Genomic DNA, 17,039 nt, shown 5'->3' on the forward strand with positions numbered 1-17,039 from the left:
ACAGGCGGGGCCGGGGGAGCCCCACGCCTTCCCCTCTGTCCCCCGGGTGGGTGCCCACGCCGGAGCTCGGCCCCAGGCGAGTCCCACGCGGAGAAGCCGGTTCTGACTTTTAGGGACCGGGCCCGGCTGAATTAGGTTGACTCCTGTTATTAAATCCGTCAAGTGCCCTTAACGTCGCCGTCCTACGTATTTGGGGATATAATTCTAGACTTCGCAGCTGCAGCCGCTCTTGACAGCTATTATGAACGCGACTGAAACATTTCAGGTTCCCGCCATCTGACTTCTGTGAAATTTGTGTTCAGACATGTCCAGTGGTAAGTACTGCGCGCTCTGTCGCAAAAGCAGAGCCATCCCTTTAAAGCGGTGACATGGATGCGTACGCAGAGGGAAAAGGATCGCGCGGAATAAAGCTGCCGAGGGAATACCTGGGCAGTACAGAAAAATTCAGTGAACAAATCAGCCTGTTAGAGCTGGCCACTGCACGGACTAGACCCACTTTCTCTACCACTGAAATAGCTTTTCTTCCATTTTAAGTGTTAAAGGTGTATGCTGCCAGAAATGAGGGTTTATCACTGCCTGCTAGCCAGAAACTAACGCTGCTCCGCACCGAACGTTTCTTAATTTACATCACTACGGCTCCTCACTTGAAGGCACTACCCACTTCAAAAAGGAGAAGGAGCCACCTGCCCTCTGCTAACTCTGTTCAGAGCCCAGATGGGTTCCAGTCTTTAAACTGCAGCCAGCTGCCTTCCTTTCGAGTTTGCTAGTTTGGAAAGCAAAAAGCAATGTCAGTGCCTACGGACCATGAGGGCCTCCAAGCCCTGCACCCGTGAGGCATCCTCAGCCAATAAAGCAATGCCTCTCATGCGCCTAGAACGACATGCAAAGCGCGCAACGACGGGCATCACACAACAAAAATCATATCACGCCAGGGAATGGACTGCCTGGAGACAGTTTACACCTTGTTAGTGTCTAGCACAGTTATACGACTGTCAAGGAAATCATGCTTGTACTGAGGTTCTCTCCGTACAAAACTGCAGAAAGGTGTTCCTGCTCAATTACTTTTCTAAAAAGAGAGCTAACAAATGTGAATGCTCCTGACTGAAAAACGTCACTATCCCGTTCTCATCATTTCCCCCAGCTTTAACCAGAATAAATTGAAGGAATGAATCAGCGTATTAGAAACAGTGGTAGCTCACACTAGATCCATTGTTCGTGGTATTTGGAAGTCTCTTTAAAGTTTGAAAAGGCCTGCCAGCAGTGATGGCACGTCATCAGCTGAAATCTTCCATGCAAGGTTCTTGCTTTTGGTCCATTAACTTTTTAACTTTGTGGTTCTACTCTTCATTTAGTAGCCAAAGTCATAGAAACCTTTGCAAGACTAGTGAAAAGCACAGTTGCCTACATTACAAAACTCCCATAATCTGTTTTTGCGAAGGTCAAGCATCACCATACACTGTACCAGTAACACAGTGCTATTATTTCATAGGAAGTTGTCCTTGTTTTCTTTTTGAAATCTGCCCTGTGAGATCCCAGGTGTTTATTTCATACCATTGTGGTTTTAACAACTAAATCTATGATAATTCACTTCTGGGGAAGGGAATTTTATTTGCAATAAGGTGGCCAAACTATTCCCTTTTTTGTCAAGAAGGCAGAGGAACTGCAGAGAAGCTGGCAGAGGCTTCCTCAGGAGACAGCAAATAAAGTCAGGACGTGCTGAGGACTGGAGACGGCTCCTCTCTGCCCTGGGTCCCAGCACGCACCAGATGAGGAAGCGGCACAATTGGAGCAAAATTGGTGGGAGGTGTGTGAAAAGGACCCCAGGTGATGATGGCACAGAGCAGAAGAATCATGTTCACCCTTTTCTTCCAAACCCCGAAGCAGAATCCAGGATTCTCATATCTAAACCTCCACCTGTGTCTTTGCAGCAAGTACCTGTGCAACATCTAGGTAGTGCTGCGCCTTTCTTTTTTATTCTAGCCTCTACAGACATAGAAATAGCTATGAGTGTTACCTCATGTAGAGGATATCTGTGTGGTACCAAGTCTACACATAATCAATACCCTTTCAGTATGAGATCATAGTTTACCATTTCCTCTGTTTTGCTCCATCTTTTTTAAAAAGGGAAAGCATTCAAGAGATATTTTTTTCTAATGCAGATTTGCAAGAAAATGAAGTTAATGCTTCCCTGACAATCTTAGTCTTAGCCTTTAAACAGACTTAGCAGTCTTCATTCCCTCCTTCCATCATTTTGTATTACACCCTACATGTGGCTCATCTTGGCCCCACAGTTTGTGTGCAACGACCTTAAAGCAGCTACCGAAGTTCCACGACCAAGCAGCTACCTTGACCTTTTGCAGTGAAAAGCTTTTGGCTTCTACCTGGAAGGAAGGAAAACTAGCCATGCAGCGAGCCCTGTGTGACAGCCCTGGGATGGTTCATATCAAAAAAATTAGCGTAAGTGACGGGAAGCATAGTTTTAAGCAAACAGCAGCCATCCGTATTACACAGGTTAGTACAGTTTTGGGAGCAATTCAGATAGTTAGCAAACCATGGCACTGAGCAGCTCACAAATAAGATATGTGAACACTTAACCTTGTTCAGCCCGTCACTGTGTGTTTGCATCAAGAGATAGTTGTTCGATAATTGCAGACTTTCCAAGCAGTCCCTTGAGCCTGGCATCAAGTTGTGAGAGCTTCTCTGACTGTCACCAGGGAAACTACAGACCCAATCTGCATGTGGTCAGCCTTCCAGAGATGAGGCTATTACCAGGCACTATCATAGGCAAAGACATCTCGAGACTAATTTCCCTAGCTAGAAATGGCATTACTGGTGTATATGAAAAGGTAAGTTCCTAACTCTATAGAGGCTTCTGATGCTACGGTTGGTTCAGCTGGAAAAACTACTATCAAGTTTTCTAAAACTTTGAGTGCAAACACAAGCTTTCATTTGATCTGTGTTATATGATTTAAACCTGATTAAATCTAACACCTGAAGGAAGAGTCTGAAAATAGATGAGATGTTGTTCTCTCCTTTGGTAGATATCTGGAGAAAGTAGTAAAATGCAATAAATTGGAACCAGTTTAAATATTAGTTCACAAATGTCATCAACTGTGAGATTTTTTTTGAAACTCAGTCACTTTGGGGTTTAATCAAAATGTTTTTGAAAATGGTAACCATAATGTTGACATTCCTAATGGTAGAATGGCAAATTAATTCTTAATTAAATGAAAATCAACATCACTGTTAAAAGGAAAGAGAAGAAACATGCTAGTTTTGAAGTCAATAGGAAGTAGTTCTGTGATAACAGAAGATCAAAGATGGCATGGTCTATTTAAAATATAAAATGCTGCATGAATATCAAAAGGATACCTATAGCTCCGACAGACATTGTCAGGTAATCGTACAGGCACCTGAATTCTTCTAGTATCATCTTTGCATCCATTGGCTCCAAACTCTGTATTTTGTCACAGCCTGCATAGAAAATCAAATGCAAAGCTGGGAATTGAACCTGGTTTTCCTGTCAGAACACCTCCTAGAGAGTTTAAAAGTTTTGCTGATGTTATATCAGTTTGTTGGTAAACTGAGCAACTCAAGCCTGAACAAAAAGTAGTAGTATTAAAGCTAGCTAAAAATTGATCTTTAATCTTAAATTCTATCCTTGTTTCCTGACTTCTCCCTTTCCACACCTCGAAGCTTCCCCTGGGTACGGAGGAGGCTACGTGGCTTCTGGATAACAGAAGTGTCACACAACAGAAGACTGAATTCCTGATTAATGGCAGCTCTTTCCACTTTAACCACAACTGTTTAAGCCAAGTAATAAAACAAAAACAAAAATCAATAATCAAATTGTGCCTCTGTTTCAGATGGATACACTACTGATGATATTGAATTTTACTGGAATGGAGGAGAGTCAGCAGTAACAGGAGTTAATAACATCGAGCTCCCGCAATTTTCTATTGTTGATTACAAGATGGTATCAAAGAGAGTAGAATTTACAACAGGTAAGCACTGGCTAGTTAAAAAAATCTCCCCCCTCTTCCCCAACCCAGAAATATCAGTGTCTAACTTTTGTTAGGCATTAGTCTTATAATGACTTCTTTCTTTCAGGAGCATATCCTCGATTATCACTTAGCTTCCGGCTTAAAAGAAATATTGGATACTTCATTTTGCAAACCTATATGCCTTCCACACTGATCACAATTCTGTCATGGGTATCCTTCTGGATCAATTATGATGCCTCTGCAGCCAGAGTTGCTCTAGGTAACTTCTTTTCAAAATCACTGAATCACCTAGATACATGTTGCCTTTGAATACAGTAGCACCGAATCCATACAGCTGATTGCAGCAGCATTAATTGTGGTCTTACACATGTAGTGTAGGATCTTTGTTGTCAGGAAGGCAGGCAGGTGTCACCTTGCCTATGTCTGAAGTTCTTGCCCTGCAGTTAGGTTGGGACCCTGACTGACTTCCAGTTGCCGTAATGGTCTTCAGATCAGGCCAAAAGCATCTTGCTTCCAAACTGGAGCGTAAAGGTCTAATTTAGATATCCAAGGGTATCTAACACAGTGCTGCATCAACATTTCATTGATGTTAAAAAGTGTCCTGTCAGGCCAGATATGTGGCTGGAATTAATACTCAAGGTCCTGCCAATATCAGTGGAGAGATACCAGCTTACATGAAACAAGCCTGGTTTACCTACACAGTTGGTTATTTCCCATACCATGTTCCTTCCTGCAACTTTCCATGAGAACCAAGATCTTCTGCCACCATCTGCGCTTTAAGGCAGGTATGCTTTTCAAATGCTAACGTTAGAAAGCCACTTTGTCCCACCTCTATTTTGTCCCACCTCTCTGTAAATTCAATTCATTACACCTGTGCCAAGAACTATTTTCTAGATGCATTAATGACCTGTGATTAAAGCAGACTAAAAAATAATTTCATCCAGCTAAAAAAAAACCCACCCACCCCGAAAAAAAAAAAAAGGATCATCCAGTGATGGATTACACAAGGAAATGGAAATTCTTTACTTGCGAGCACCCCTTTAACAGGGCACAAGAATATGTATCCCCTTCTGTTCATCAAAGACCATCACTTTATCATAAAGCTTCCCTTTCTCCTTTCAGTCCTCTGATTTCAGTCAAAAGCTAGATATTTATTCCATTTCCCCAGAGCAATGCAAGCCACCCTATGGGGTCAAGCAGGGCTACTGCTGTAAGTAAAGTGAGAAGCATTTCCTCAAGTAGAAAGAACGGTGACCAACTCTTTGCTATCCAGGTCAGCTAACACCACATTCCCTAGCAGAGTTATTGTAAAAATTAAGGCAAGATGTACCAAGACAGCCTGGGCTTTTGAAGGCTATTTCATTCACCCTCCGTTGCATGGAAAGCCAAGGAAGGTGCTATCAGCAGGCCTGCAAGGATATCGTCCTTTCCAGTCCTGCAAAATGCATTCCCTTGGCTAATAAGAATCTGATCACGTAACTAAGTCATCTGCATGAGAAGTGCATGGTAGCCACGCAATGCTGTCATTATGCTTTTCATGCTCCAATCTCCTTCCCTGTCTTGTTAGTCAACGCCTTTTTCTTCCTTTCGCAGGAATCACAACTGTGCTGACCATGACCACCATCAGCACCCACCTCAGAGAGACCTTGCCAAAGATTCCCTATGTCAAGGCAATAGATATTTACCTGATGGGATGCTTTGTGTTTGTGTTCCTGGCCTTGCTGGAATATGCCTTTGTAAACTACATATTCTTTGGGAAAGGACCCCAACGTCAAAAAAAGGCAGCAGGCAGGGCAAGACAAGCTACAGGCAAGAAGAGCAGACTGGAAACAAATAGAGTCCAGGTAAAATGTTCAAGCTAACTTTTCAAACATTATTTCTGCTGTGACAATGTTGACGTATATGATGATAGAGATAAGTGCAGTTTGAACACATATGCAAAAGCATTTGAGATTGTCTAGAGAAAAATCATATTTTAAGGAGATTACATCAACATATGCTTTTTTCTGTCTTCAACTGAAAACAGAGTAAGAAACTACGGAAAATGGAAATGAGTATTCAGAACAAGTATTTCTTTGCAGCACAGAAGAAATACAAGGGTACAAGAAAGTTAAATATTTACCATTTCAACTGTATATTTCTTTGCTCTAGAAGGTGTTATAGAAGAAATGTTTATTATTTAGTTCCCCTTTACACACAGAAACTTCACCAAAAATAGAAAGCAAAGACAGACACTGTTGCTTCAGTGAGTTTTGAATGAAGCCCACACCACTGAGCTTCCAGGAATGCAAGGAGGATGCTGCTAGGTTATAACAACTTACACAGATGTCAGGATTTTTCCCTCAGGCTAAATTCAAGCAGACCACAGCTACTCCCTCTTAAAAAACAAGCCAGACAAACTCCAAGAAGTAATACTACGGACATTTTTTTTAACAGGGAAGAGTTTAATTTAGTAGTACACCACTGAGCACTTGCAAACTTCTATAAACCTATTCCATTTTTTCCCAGTTTTTCAGAAATAAACACTTCCCTCAGGTGTATTTGGCCCAGTCTGACTCAGAGGAAAATACATATCCTAATGAGCCAAAAATTTTCTTCTGTTCTCTGCTTTTCTTACAATATGTTACCTCCAAGTATTAATGAGATCTTACCCAGGCTGTCCTATAAAATTCTGTACTGTTGTGGCCAGTGGTGATAATGTTTGGACAAAACTATATTTGAGACCCCTGTTCAGCTTGAAGAATGAGACTGACACATAAAACTCTAACAGGTAAGACTTTAGCTTTATGCATGGTTGCAATTTAACATATATGTCAGGAAGTGCATTTCAGAAACTCTGTGATATTTTATTAGTTCTAGAGCTGTGTGTCTTGTGTCCCAGCAGCCACACCACTACAGCTCAGCATCATTAACAGAGTCGTCATGTCCTTAGTGAACTCGTGAGCCCACTAAAAGTCCTTACTCGTATTCACCTCCTGTCCCAATGTGTAGGAGATGCTTTATCACAGTGGGTGCACAAACTCAGTTGAGGCTTGCAGCAGTCTCCAAGGTCCCACAAAGTATTGTCCTCCACAGAGCACAGGAGATAAGCTACCCCGATACAGATTGTTGTGTGCAGACACTGTCCATCCATTTCTATGGAAAGTAAGGAAGGAAAAAAAACCCAACAACACCCACAAACTCTGACCAGGCACCTCAACAGTTCCTGAGATAACCCGGCCTAGGTGAGAAGCAGCACAGCAAAGGTTCATGATGAAGAGGGAAGCAACACTTCTTCAGAGGTCAGCCTTGGCTACATGGGCCCCAGTGCACTGAACTGAGTAAAGGATGAGAAAGTGTAAAGGATAACAGTGCAGGTAAGCTCTTTTTCCTACATATTTGGAGAGTTTATTTAACTAACAAAAAGCCCTAACTCATGACTAAAAGCTTTTGTCTAAATGGTATGCTGGCAAAGATTGTGCTGAGACCAGTACTCAGAATGTGATAGGAAGTGTTTGCAACCACACTTGAACTTTTCAGAGCACCACATGCATATATCAGCATATTTTTGACAGAAAACAGGAAGCATACACACTTTGTACCAGGATTTGTAAGTGTTCACACTTTAGACTGCAATTCCATTCTGCTTTAAGTGAGCAGACTGCTTTCTGCCTGTACAATGCAAGTTTGTGATTTTAGATGCATACATACACAGACATACACACATGAATGGATATCAACGGATTTTGTTATCCCACTGGAGATACATTGATGTGGGACCTTGTGAGCATTCATTTTACTCAGCATGGAAATGCTGATGTCCAACAGCCGTATTTCTGTCTTCAGCAGGAAGAATGCACGTGACCTGAGCAGTCGAACACAGTAAGGTTATGTGATCTCTAGTGAAGACAGCTCCCAGCCCGTCTCCGTCATGTTTTGAGATTTTTTACTGTATTATGACGCCTGTACCAGAGCAGGAGAAAGGCTTTTCTGGAGCACAGAAGAAGTACAGCTGTAAGTATATACAGCTATAGGATATATTTTTCCCTTTTACTCTTGACCCATACCACCTATCCATACAGGGACCTATAATCAATAGAAGATTTGTAACAGTGCTTCCTCTCTTTGTGCCAGGTGAAGATAATGCTCATTCGCATCTGATGTACAACTCCCACAACTAAAAGAGTTCAAATTCCTTCACCAGATAACAAAAGCATTAGACATGTGAGCAACACTCAGCAAACTGACCGTGATATTAACACAGTATAGAGAAGACCAGATGGAAAATGAAACCATACTGCTGTTTCATGTGTGGCTGTCCCTTGCTCTACAGACTGAACAAAGTGGAAATAAAGCCTCTCCGGTTTCACAATTTATGCCATTTAATTTTTAATATGCAAAAAAATATTAATTTGTAGTAAACAAGCTTTCTGTTTCTCTGAATAAAGCATAAAGACTGTTTATATCTCCTTGTCCATTTCTTGAAGATAGATGTCACTGAGGAAACCACCATAATTACAGATAAGTAGGACAAATCACCCTGCAAGAAAATATTTAGATAGTCCATGCATGCAGCTGCTTCTGTTTCCCCAGACAATTATAGTGTGAATAATCATTACACAGAAGATGTCTCTTAAGCATGAGAAAGAGATAGGATGCAATCATAGTGTGAATGGGAAAGGGGCTGAGACATCAAGGGGTTCATGAATGGCAACACAAGGCAGGTGATGGGTGGTTTCTTGCTCTACAGTTCTACACAGCATCACACCTTCCTTTCAAACCTTCTGTGAACCACAAAACACCTGGGATGGAAAGCCAGAGACCAGCCACAGGCTCCAAGGAAAATATACGATTTTCCAGTACAGTGGCTATTGGAAGGAGAAAAAGGAGGGAGCGCACAACCACACAACTAGCTCAAACTTCAAGTAAATCCACACCCGAATAAGTATATCCCTGCTTAGCATAACTTGTTTCTTTGCAGATCATATTGTGATAACATTACTGCATTTGTTCCAAGAAGACAGATTATATGAGTGACACAGCCCTGAATCTCTCACCTTAAGAGAAAGAAAAGATGTTTTTGTATTGAGACAAAACAAAAGTTCTTACCTTTTATCTCCTGACAGTTAATGTAAAAAAAGTAGGTAGGTAAAAATCCATTCCAGACAGCACTAAGCATTTGAGATCCATTCTCTGTCAAGGAATGCCAACATGCTTTTCCCCTAGAGCTGACTGACTACTTTTTATGTGGTCAACGCGAGTCTGTTGTTTTGGGGTTTTTTATTACTTTAACTATTTTACACTTACAATATCATTTGATGCTCCTAAGCAGGAAACTCATTTTCTAAGTAAACACACAAGCCAGATTATTATTTCTTTTTTTATGATGTTTCCTGAGCAACCTCAAGGCTTTTCCATCACTGATGAATATTCATATATATGTACCTGTGCTGATTTAGGCTTTAGGTAGTTCCAGTGCAAACGAAAAATTAAAAATCTATAAACTCAATATAGATGCACACTCAATATAGATATAAATGTCATTACAAGAAGCATCACCACGTACATGGATCTGAAGAATATTTAAACTTTGATAATTATACCAGATGACTAACACAACGTCAGCTTTAGATGCTTTGACATCCTCCTCACATATTCTTCGTGATATGTTCAAAAGACAAAAAAACCCTCCAATTATTCAGCTTTCTACAACTTTAGGCAAAATTCATGCATTGTGAAAACAAGGCAAAGTGTATATGTTCATGCAAACACACATTTAGGCTCAGAATATTTGTTAAGCAAGAAATTCTGTTTTCATCTGAGCAATGGTCAGTTTATGTAAAAAAAATCTGGGCATTCCAGTTAAAGAACAACAAGGGGGTATTTGAAAGAATAAATGTGTTATATCTGAGCAAGAAAGAACTGCTCTGAGCTTGATATGGCTCATCTTTCCTGCCTAAGAAGGGGACTGAGATGCTCTACTCCTAAGCAGGCAGCCAGCTAGTGAGCCAGAAAACTGAGTAGACAGACCCTTGTCTCTTTCATCCCCATTTTTTGTCATGCCATCCGATGCAAATGCGTCAAAGACTGCGTACAACTGCGGTGCATACCTGATGTGGGCAAAGAGCCTCATCGCTGAGACATGGGGTGGAATGAGCTAAAGCCTGCTGGCTGTTTCTGATGCACAGGCTTCCTCCAGAACAGGACCAACAGCAAGCCCCAAGTAACCTCCTATTAGGTAAGGGAGAAAAGACTTTAAGACAGAAAATGTACAGCTTTTTCTGTGTGCATATTTGCTGTTAATTTGTTCTAACGTTAACATAAAAAAAACTAATAACAAGTCTCTTTGGAGCATCCCTTAACAATTTGCATGTTTTCCAGATTCCTACGGGAATTTGTAGAATTCCTATGCTTCATTAACAAAACCTCAGCAGCACAAGTTTAAGAATATTTTGGAGTGAACTTCAATAAATTCTGAAAGGGTTTTTAACAACGTGGGAAATTAACTATTAGTCTAGCTTCACATCACACAAGCGGAGAATTTGACACAGGTACATAAGAAGAGCTTTTATATTTCTCTGAGCTAATTTATTCAAGAGCAGTGTAAGGCCTTTGCTCTGAATTGCAAAGACAGTAATTCAAAGACTAAATTGCTTCATGATGTATACAAATCATCCCGCCTAAAATGATTTAAATAAAACTCATTTTAAAATACAATAGGTTCATTCATAACACTTAAAGAGGGAATTTGTACACTGCTTGGCTTACAATAAACTGTCAGGGCATATTAGTTTAAGAAACATCCGTATGAATCACGTTAGATTGTAGACAGTTATGAGTTGTCTTCACAAAAGAGAAGCTATAATAACTGCTTAATGATGCTTGCACTACTGTTACTACTATTATAATACTAAAGTCAATTAGCTTAAACATTATATTATGTAATCAAAGACAGCTCAAAGAGCTATTTCGTAAAGCTGGGAAGAAAAGGTTGACCTATCAAAACTTCTGAGAATTGAAAAAATTTCTCTTTCTACACGGAGACAACTCTGAGATCGTTGCTTTTTCCACAGAAAATGCCAGAACTTAGGAGTAATGAATAGTCCCATAGTTATGGCAGTCCTCTGGAGAGTAGGAAACCCTAGCTTAGATCTTCCTTCTGCTTAAATTTGAAGACTTAACCTAAAAAGTATAAACTGGGTAGCCCATATCTCAAGTAAAGATTGCAAACACCATGCTGGTTTGTGACCAGCTGGCCTCTCTAACCCAGAATATTTCAACAGTGGCGGGAACTAGGATGTTCCCACTGAATGCTCATTTCAGCGTGTACCGAATCAGTTGCTAAACCTGACTAAAGCATCTTCTATCTGTGGTGACTTATTACTCCATTTAGAAGACTTTTCTCCCCACAGCCCTCCTGGGTGGCTTTTGTACAAATAGCCCCTTCACTTCTTTGTTTTCAGTTAGTAGTTTTCAGTGCTTAGTCTGGCACAGTGTAAATACGCCAGCAGTCATCATGCAACATTTTCTCCTTCAGGTGATGGGAAGGAACATCTTCCACGCTGCCAGGTAGAAGAGGCTTTCTCTGGCTTCCAGCTTTCCCCTGTGGCTACCCCCAGAGACTGCATTTCCCCCTGTGCTCTGCTTGGAGCTTTTCTTGAACATACTTCAAAGCTGCTGTAGATTATTATACCATTTCCTCTCTATGCTATGTCTTGCTAAAAATGTAAAGCTCAGAGTGTGAACAAAGCATTGCATATCACTGGTGCTTCACAAGACTAGATATTGTCAGTAAGTAATTTTTTTTTTTTCCTTGGTATAAAGGCATCCCCAGAGAGCCATGGTATAGATTGTAGGATATTTGGGGTAGGTCCAATGCCACAGTTTACAAAAACCAATTTTAATACTCAAGCCTCAAGGCAAAGTCTTTGAAGTTTCATTTAATAGTTCTGTGTCCTGATGTGTATTTCCCTCATGTGAGATACAGTGGATGTTTAAATAGCTCAGAATTTGAAACACCTAGGAAGTCTTTACGGAGAAGACAGAAGTCATCCTGGAAACACCAAAAAACTTCTCCTAAAAGAGATTTTCCTACAAACATGTAGAAAACTAAAGATGAGTGAAAAGGTAAACACTTGGTAGTAATGCAGCCATTCATCATTAATTACATTTATACATAAAAAAGGCAACAATGTTAAAATATTTTATGTATACACATATATAATTGTCTGCACCAGACATGTACATACCAGTTGCAGTTTCCAGTTCTTTGCTGAGGTACTTAAAGCAGTGCCCTGACTAACTAACAGTACAAATAAAGTAAGTGATATGTATTTGAAGCAACTGCTTCTGGTACCGACATATAAAAATGCAACTGAATGTAAGGTTTCATTGAGTAAAGTGGATTATTCTATCTGCACATGAGCAAGTTAATGGTATGTTGTGGGGAGTAGGGCCTTCCATCTCTGCAATATAGTAATTCTCCAGAAATAGTTGTCATCACAAGCATTTTACAATAACTGATAAAATGCACATGTACCTACGTGCTTTTCATATGAGGAACCCATTGTTACAAAACTGTTTTTGAAACTAACCTACAGCACTAAAACTGTATAAAATGGGCAGAGACAGCAACACTTTATTTTCACCTTGAGTATGTGAAAGCTTCAGGTGTCAGGTCACCAAATATTAAAAATCAGTGTTTCATAAAGACTGTGATGTAAGTTAAATTAGAAAAGTCTTTACAGGGAATGAGATAACTAACTGAATTAAAAGGTCCCAGACCAAGGAGCCTGGTCAGGACAGCAGGTACTTAGATGCTTAATAGCTAATTTCACACTAGTCAGGAGAGCGTTTTCAGTATCTTTTCACTTTTGTCAGCGCTGTACAAGACATGACTGCCACTGCAGCCCCAGGAGCACTTCAGCAGTAGAGCCAGAAGGTACTCGTCCATCTGGGAAACCTTGGGCTGGCTGAGGAACTTGTCTAATTCACATTCCTTCCTTGACACAGGTTGATCCCCACGGAAACATGCTGCTTAGCCCACTTGAAATACGAAATGACGTCAGCAGCTCAGATGTGTTCACGAGCCTCCATGACCCCCGAGCCACCACGTACACGTACGACAGTGCCAACCTGCAGTACAGAAGAGCCACTTCCAGCAGAGACCTCTACAGTAGGAGTGCTCTGGACAGGCACAGGCTTCATAAAAAAGGACGCTTACGAAGAAGGGCATCCCAGATCAAAGTCAAAATCCCTGATTTGACTGATGTTAACTCGATAGACAAGTGGTCCAGAATGGTCTTTCCTATCACATTTATTCTTTTCAATGTTGTTTACTGGCTGTATTATGTCCACTAATTTATGCAATAACGTTACCATAGACTAACATAATTAGACTTGTTTCTTTTCCTTCTCAGTTTTGTTAACTCTGAAGAACTGCAGTAGCCATAATGTTACATGTTCAGGGTAAGATACCCAGCCGTCGAATACTTCTAGATTTAAGCTTTCAAAAAAACCCCACCAACCCCACCAACACAAATCCAGCCTCACCACATTCAGATCAGAATAGTAGAGATCTGCTCTTAAAGAGCATCTTCAGCAAAAGCGCTATACCTTTTTTTACAAAGTTTGTGCATCACCCGTTACCTTTCTGTACCCACTTTTACCTTTTTTTTAAGTGGAATAAAAATTAGTCCTACTGTATTTCTTACCACATTGGCAGCCCACAGCAGCATGCTTCCAAACAAGACAGTAAAACAACTCAAAGTGGTAGTTATGTCACAGTCTTTCAGCATTTAGAGTATAGAGAAATTTGGAGAAATAACTGTTTGAAGGGTTATAACTATTACATCACGCATCATTTTAAAGTTAATAGTTATACTAGGAAGTTTTTCCATAGTGTCTGTGAGAAGTATCACTCAAGGAAAAGTCAATTCACATTTTCAGAGAGGCAGAGATCTTCAGAAGAAAGAAAGGGTAGCAGAGACAACACCCACTGAGTTTTCAACTAAAGAATCAGCTGATTGGATCTAACTGGAATTTTGTTATTTCTACAAAGTAACAAAGTTGAAATTGATGAGAACAATTGTGTCATCTGTAATTTTGTATTAAAAGGTAGAAAACAAACACGTGTTCATTCCTGGAAGCAACTACCGAGGGATACCCCAGCCCAAGAGTGGCCACTTTTCTTGACTCCCAGGTTTCCTGTGGCTGGTAAGTGCAACACAATCTCCCAAACGTTGGCAGATGTCTTGGAACAGATCTGAGGAGAGTTCTGCACACAGTTTCCTACAGATTTCCTTACTCTGCTGAGGAAAAGGACATACGGCTGAGTCTTAACAACATACTGGTGATATTGGGTACACTGCTCCTGAGGACTTGCCTCTCCCCACCCAGCTGCTTATCGCCTGACACAACTCCAGCCACGGAGCCGCAGGTGAAGTGCTAGCAAGGTCCATGCAACTGAGAAGCAATAGGTCAGTCACCTCCTATCTGTATCCAATCCATTTCCCTTCTCTATTGCCAGATTTTCCTAACAGTGTTTACACTATGGTGCCTAACATAGCATTTTATTGAAACAGAACTATTATCAGCTAAATTTTATTTTGTATCAAAAGTGTTTCATACTTTTAGGAGAGTCAAGATATACAAGCCAACAGAGTCTATGTAGGTACCTAGGTGATTGTTATCAATAATGTTATCAAAGCTGGTACAGAAAGAAACATTGATCAGGACAGTAGGCAGCAATACCCACAGTTAGGAGTTAGTAGGGAATACAAATGAGTAATGCGGAAAGCTTCTTCACCAGTTCCTCATTGCCTGGCAGTAAGGTCAGCTGATGACATTATTGCCAGCTGACATTACAACTTTTTAATCAGAATGTAATAATACATTAAACACTCCTACATGTTAATGTTTGTCACATCCTGCAAGACCTGGACCTCCTAACAGATCAGGACCTGCTTCCTCTTCCCTTTGTTTGTGCAGAAGGCTTCTGCAGAAAGGGTCTGGAATGACAAATCACCAAACAAGAAAGGGAATAGGTTTAATTTACTCATTACAAAAAATATAAGGCTGCAAAACAGGCATTTGGCATTGCTAATCTAGGGGGGTCCTTGAGATTATCAGTTTTTCTGTGGGCTCCAATGTCCCAGTCTCATCCCAAGTTCAATGGAGCACAAATGTGGTCTCTTCAGCTGCAACCTTTAACCTCCATCCTACTAAAGAGTTGCACAATTTTACCAGATTAATCAGCCACTGGGTACAACTTGAGGTGATTCAGGACAAATATTAATTCAGACAAATGACTCTTCTGAATAGGCTACAACTTGTATGCCTATCCCCACCCTAAACCAACTCCAAATAATTTTTCAACACTTGCACCATATCAGCAACCAAAATAAGAACTGCCACATATCATCCCACATGGGACATTTTTATTAATTTTTTAGTTAAATTTAAACAATGTTTAGGTAAGAATATTATAGTGGAAACTAACGACACTATTTTGGCATCATAAAATAAATAATATGCAGAACATATGGAAGTCTTGCATGCCAAGCAAACTGAACTTTCCACAACTGCAAAAAATACCCCCAGGAGGGAGACAGCAGTAGGGCTGTATGTGCTGTCGGTTCCAAACACACACCCCATTAAACAGTTTTGAATTCAATGAACTGGCACCGGACTTTACAAACAGAGAGAGTAAGTCCATGAGCCAGTGAACTTGCCAGCTTTGTGGTTATACACGGAAAAATATTCAAGGCAAGCAATACATTCTGCAGATTTGTAGCGTAAAATACTCTGAGAAAAACAAAAGTCAGTCACCCATGTTTTTGCATTACCTGATTTCCCAAAGATATTCACAGACAGACAACAGGTCAGTAATTTAACCCAGCTGTTCCAGTGGTGCGGAGACTTTACAACCCCTTCTTACAGCTATGGTGGACATTTAGGAAGAGCCAACATCCAACGTGGCATTGAAACAAGAATTTAGGTTAAATAAGAGGATCCTTTGCCTTCTATTATAAGAGCAAAGATCAGCTTTATTGATCTTCAGCATTTTGTCTTGTAGACTCCAAGCATCTGCATACACAGCTTCTAGCTTATGGATCATCCAGCTACTTCATGCACAGATGTCAGGCACATGGGCTAAAAGCAGTTACATTGTACAGTTCCAAGCCAAAAAAAAAAAGGGTACGGAGCAGAGAGGAAGGGCCATTAACAGACCAAGAGCAGTGCAAATGCAAAACTCCTTCAGAATGGCATGTTCCAAAATAGCATGGTCTACTCTCGTGCATCAGGAGTCCTTCAGCACAATACAAACCCCAGCCCTGCTGCCAGTTTTGAATGGCACGCAGCAAGGCCTGGCTGCATCGAGAGCTGGAAGCCACGATCTTGAGTGAGGAAACAGCTGCCAGCTCTTGGCACAAAGTTTTGCAGCAGGAGCTAATAACCCCACCACATACAGAGGCAAGAGCCACTTACTGCAGGTTGGCAAAATCTCAGCCCAGAGCCAGCATCTCCTGCCTCCCACTGAGCTCCTATCCGCACATTTAACCACTGACTCTGGTAAAGAAAACAGAACTTGGCATACGATCTTGCAAGGCACGTTGGATTTAAATTAAAGCCTCTTTCAAAGCTTCAAGAGAGAATTAAAACCAAACTTGGGTATAGAGTGTATAACCTACAGTATTTCCACTACTTTTAGAAAGAAAGCAGAAGAAAACACTTCTCACTTGAGAGCAATAGCTTGGCAGCAAGCAAAAGGCAGTGGTTATTAGAGGCACAAGATGGAAAAAATGTGGCTGTTTATGGCTGTTTATGGGTTACTCATGTACATTGCTATCCAGAGCTAGGAATTAGTGAGTACAAAAGAAACACAACCTCTTCCCATCAATTGGTTGGAGTCATTTGGCTGGCTTTAAGCAATAAAGGTGAATAATGCTGTAATGCTAAGCTCCATCACCGTTGTACTTCAGTAGTTATTTTGCCTGCCCTTAGGAAGCAGACTTAAGATCAGCATAGATAAGGTCCTATTGCTAATTAGATTTC

General features: G+C 40.8%; 1 protein-coding gene across 2 annotated transcripts in view; it reads left to right on the forward strand.

Annotated features, from left to right (window-relative positions):
- GABRB1 (gamma-aminobutyric acid (GABA) A receptor, beta 1) overlaps positions 1-13,343 on the forward strand; it is a 64,145-nt gene extending 50,802 nt beyond the window's left edge. Inside the window, exons 3-6 of one of the 2 annotated variants that reach the window (XM_010574493.1) lie at positions 3,867-4,004; positions 4,111-4,263; positions 5,598-5,848; positions 12,996-13,343. In XM_010574493.1, coding sequence (XP_010572795.1) covers positions 3,867-4,004; positions 4,111-4,263; positions 5,598-5,848; positions 12,996-13,343 — 890 coding nt within the window. The remainder of the gene's footprint in view (positions 1-3,866; positions 4,005-4,110; positions 4,264-5,597; positions 5,849-12,995) is intronic. The other variant, XM_010574494.1, reaches the window with a different exon arrangement.
- Positions 13,344-17,039: the final 3,696 nt, after the last annotated feature.

Source organism: Haliaeetus leucocephalus, unplaced genomic scaffold (assembly GCF_000737465.1).
Source record: "Haliaeetus leucocephalus isolate CR32 unplaced genomic scaffold, Haliaeetus_leucocephalus-4.0 Scaffold439, whole genome shotgun sequence".
NCBI classification, from domain to species: Eukaryota; Metazoa; Chordata; class Aves; order Accipitriformes; family Accipitridae; genus Haliaeetus; species Haliaeetus leucocephalus.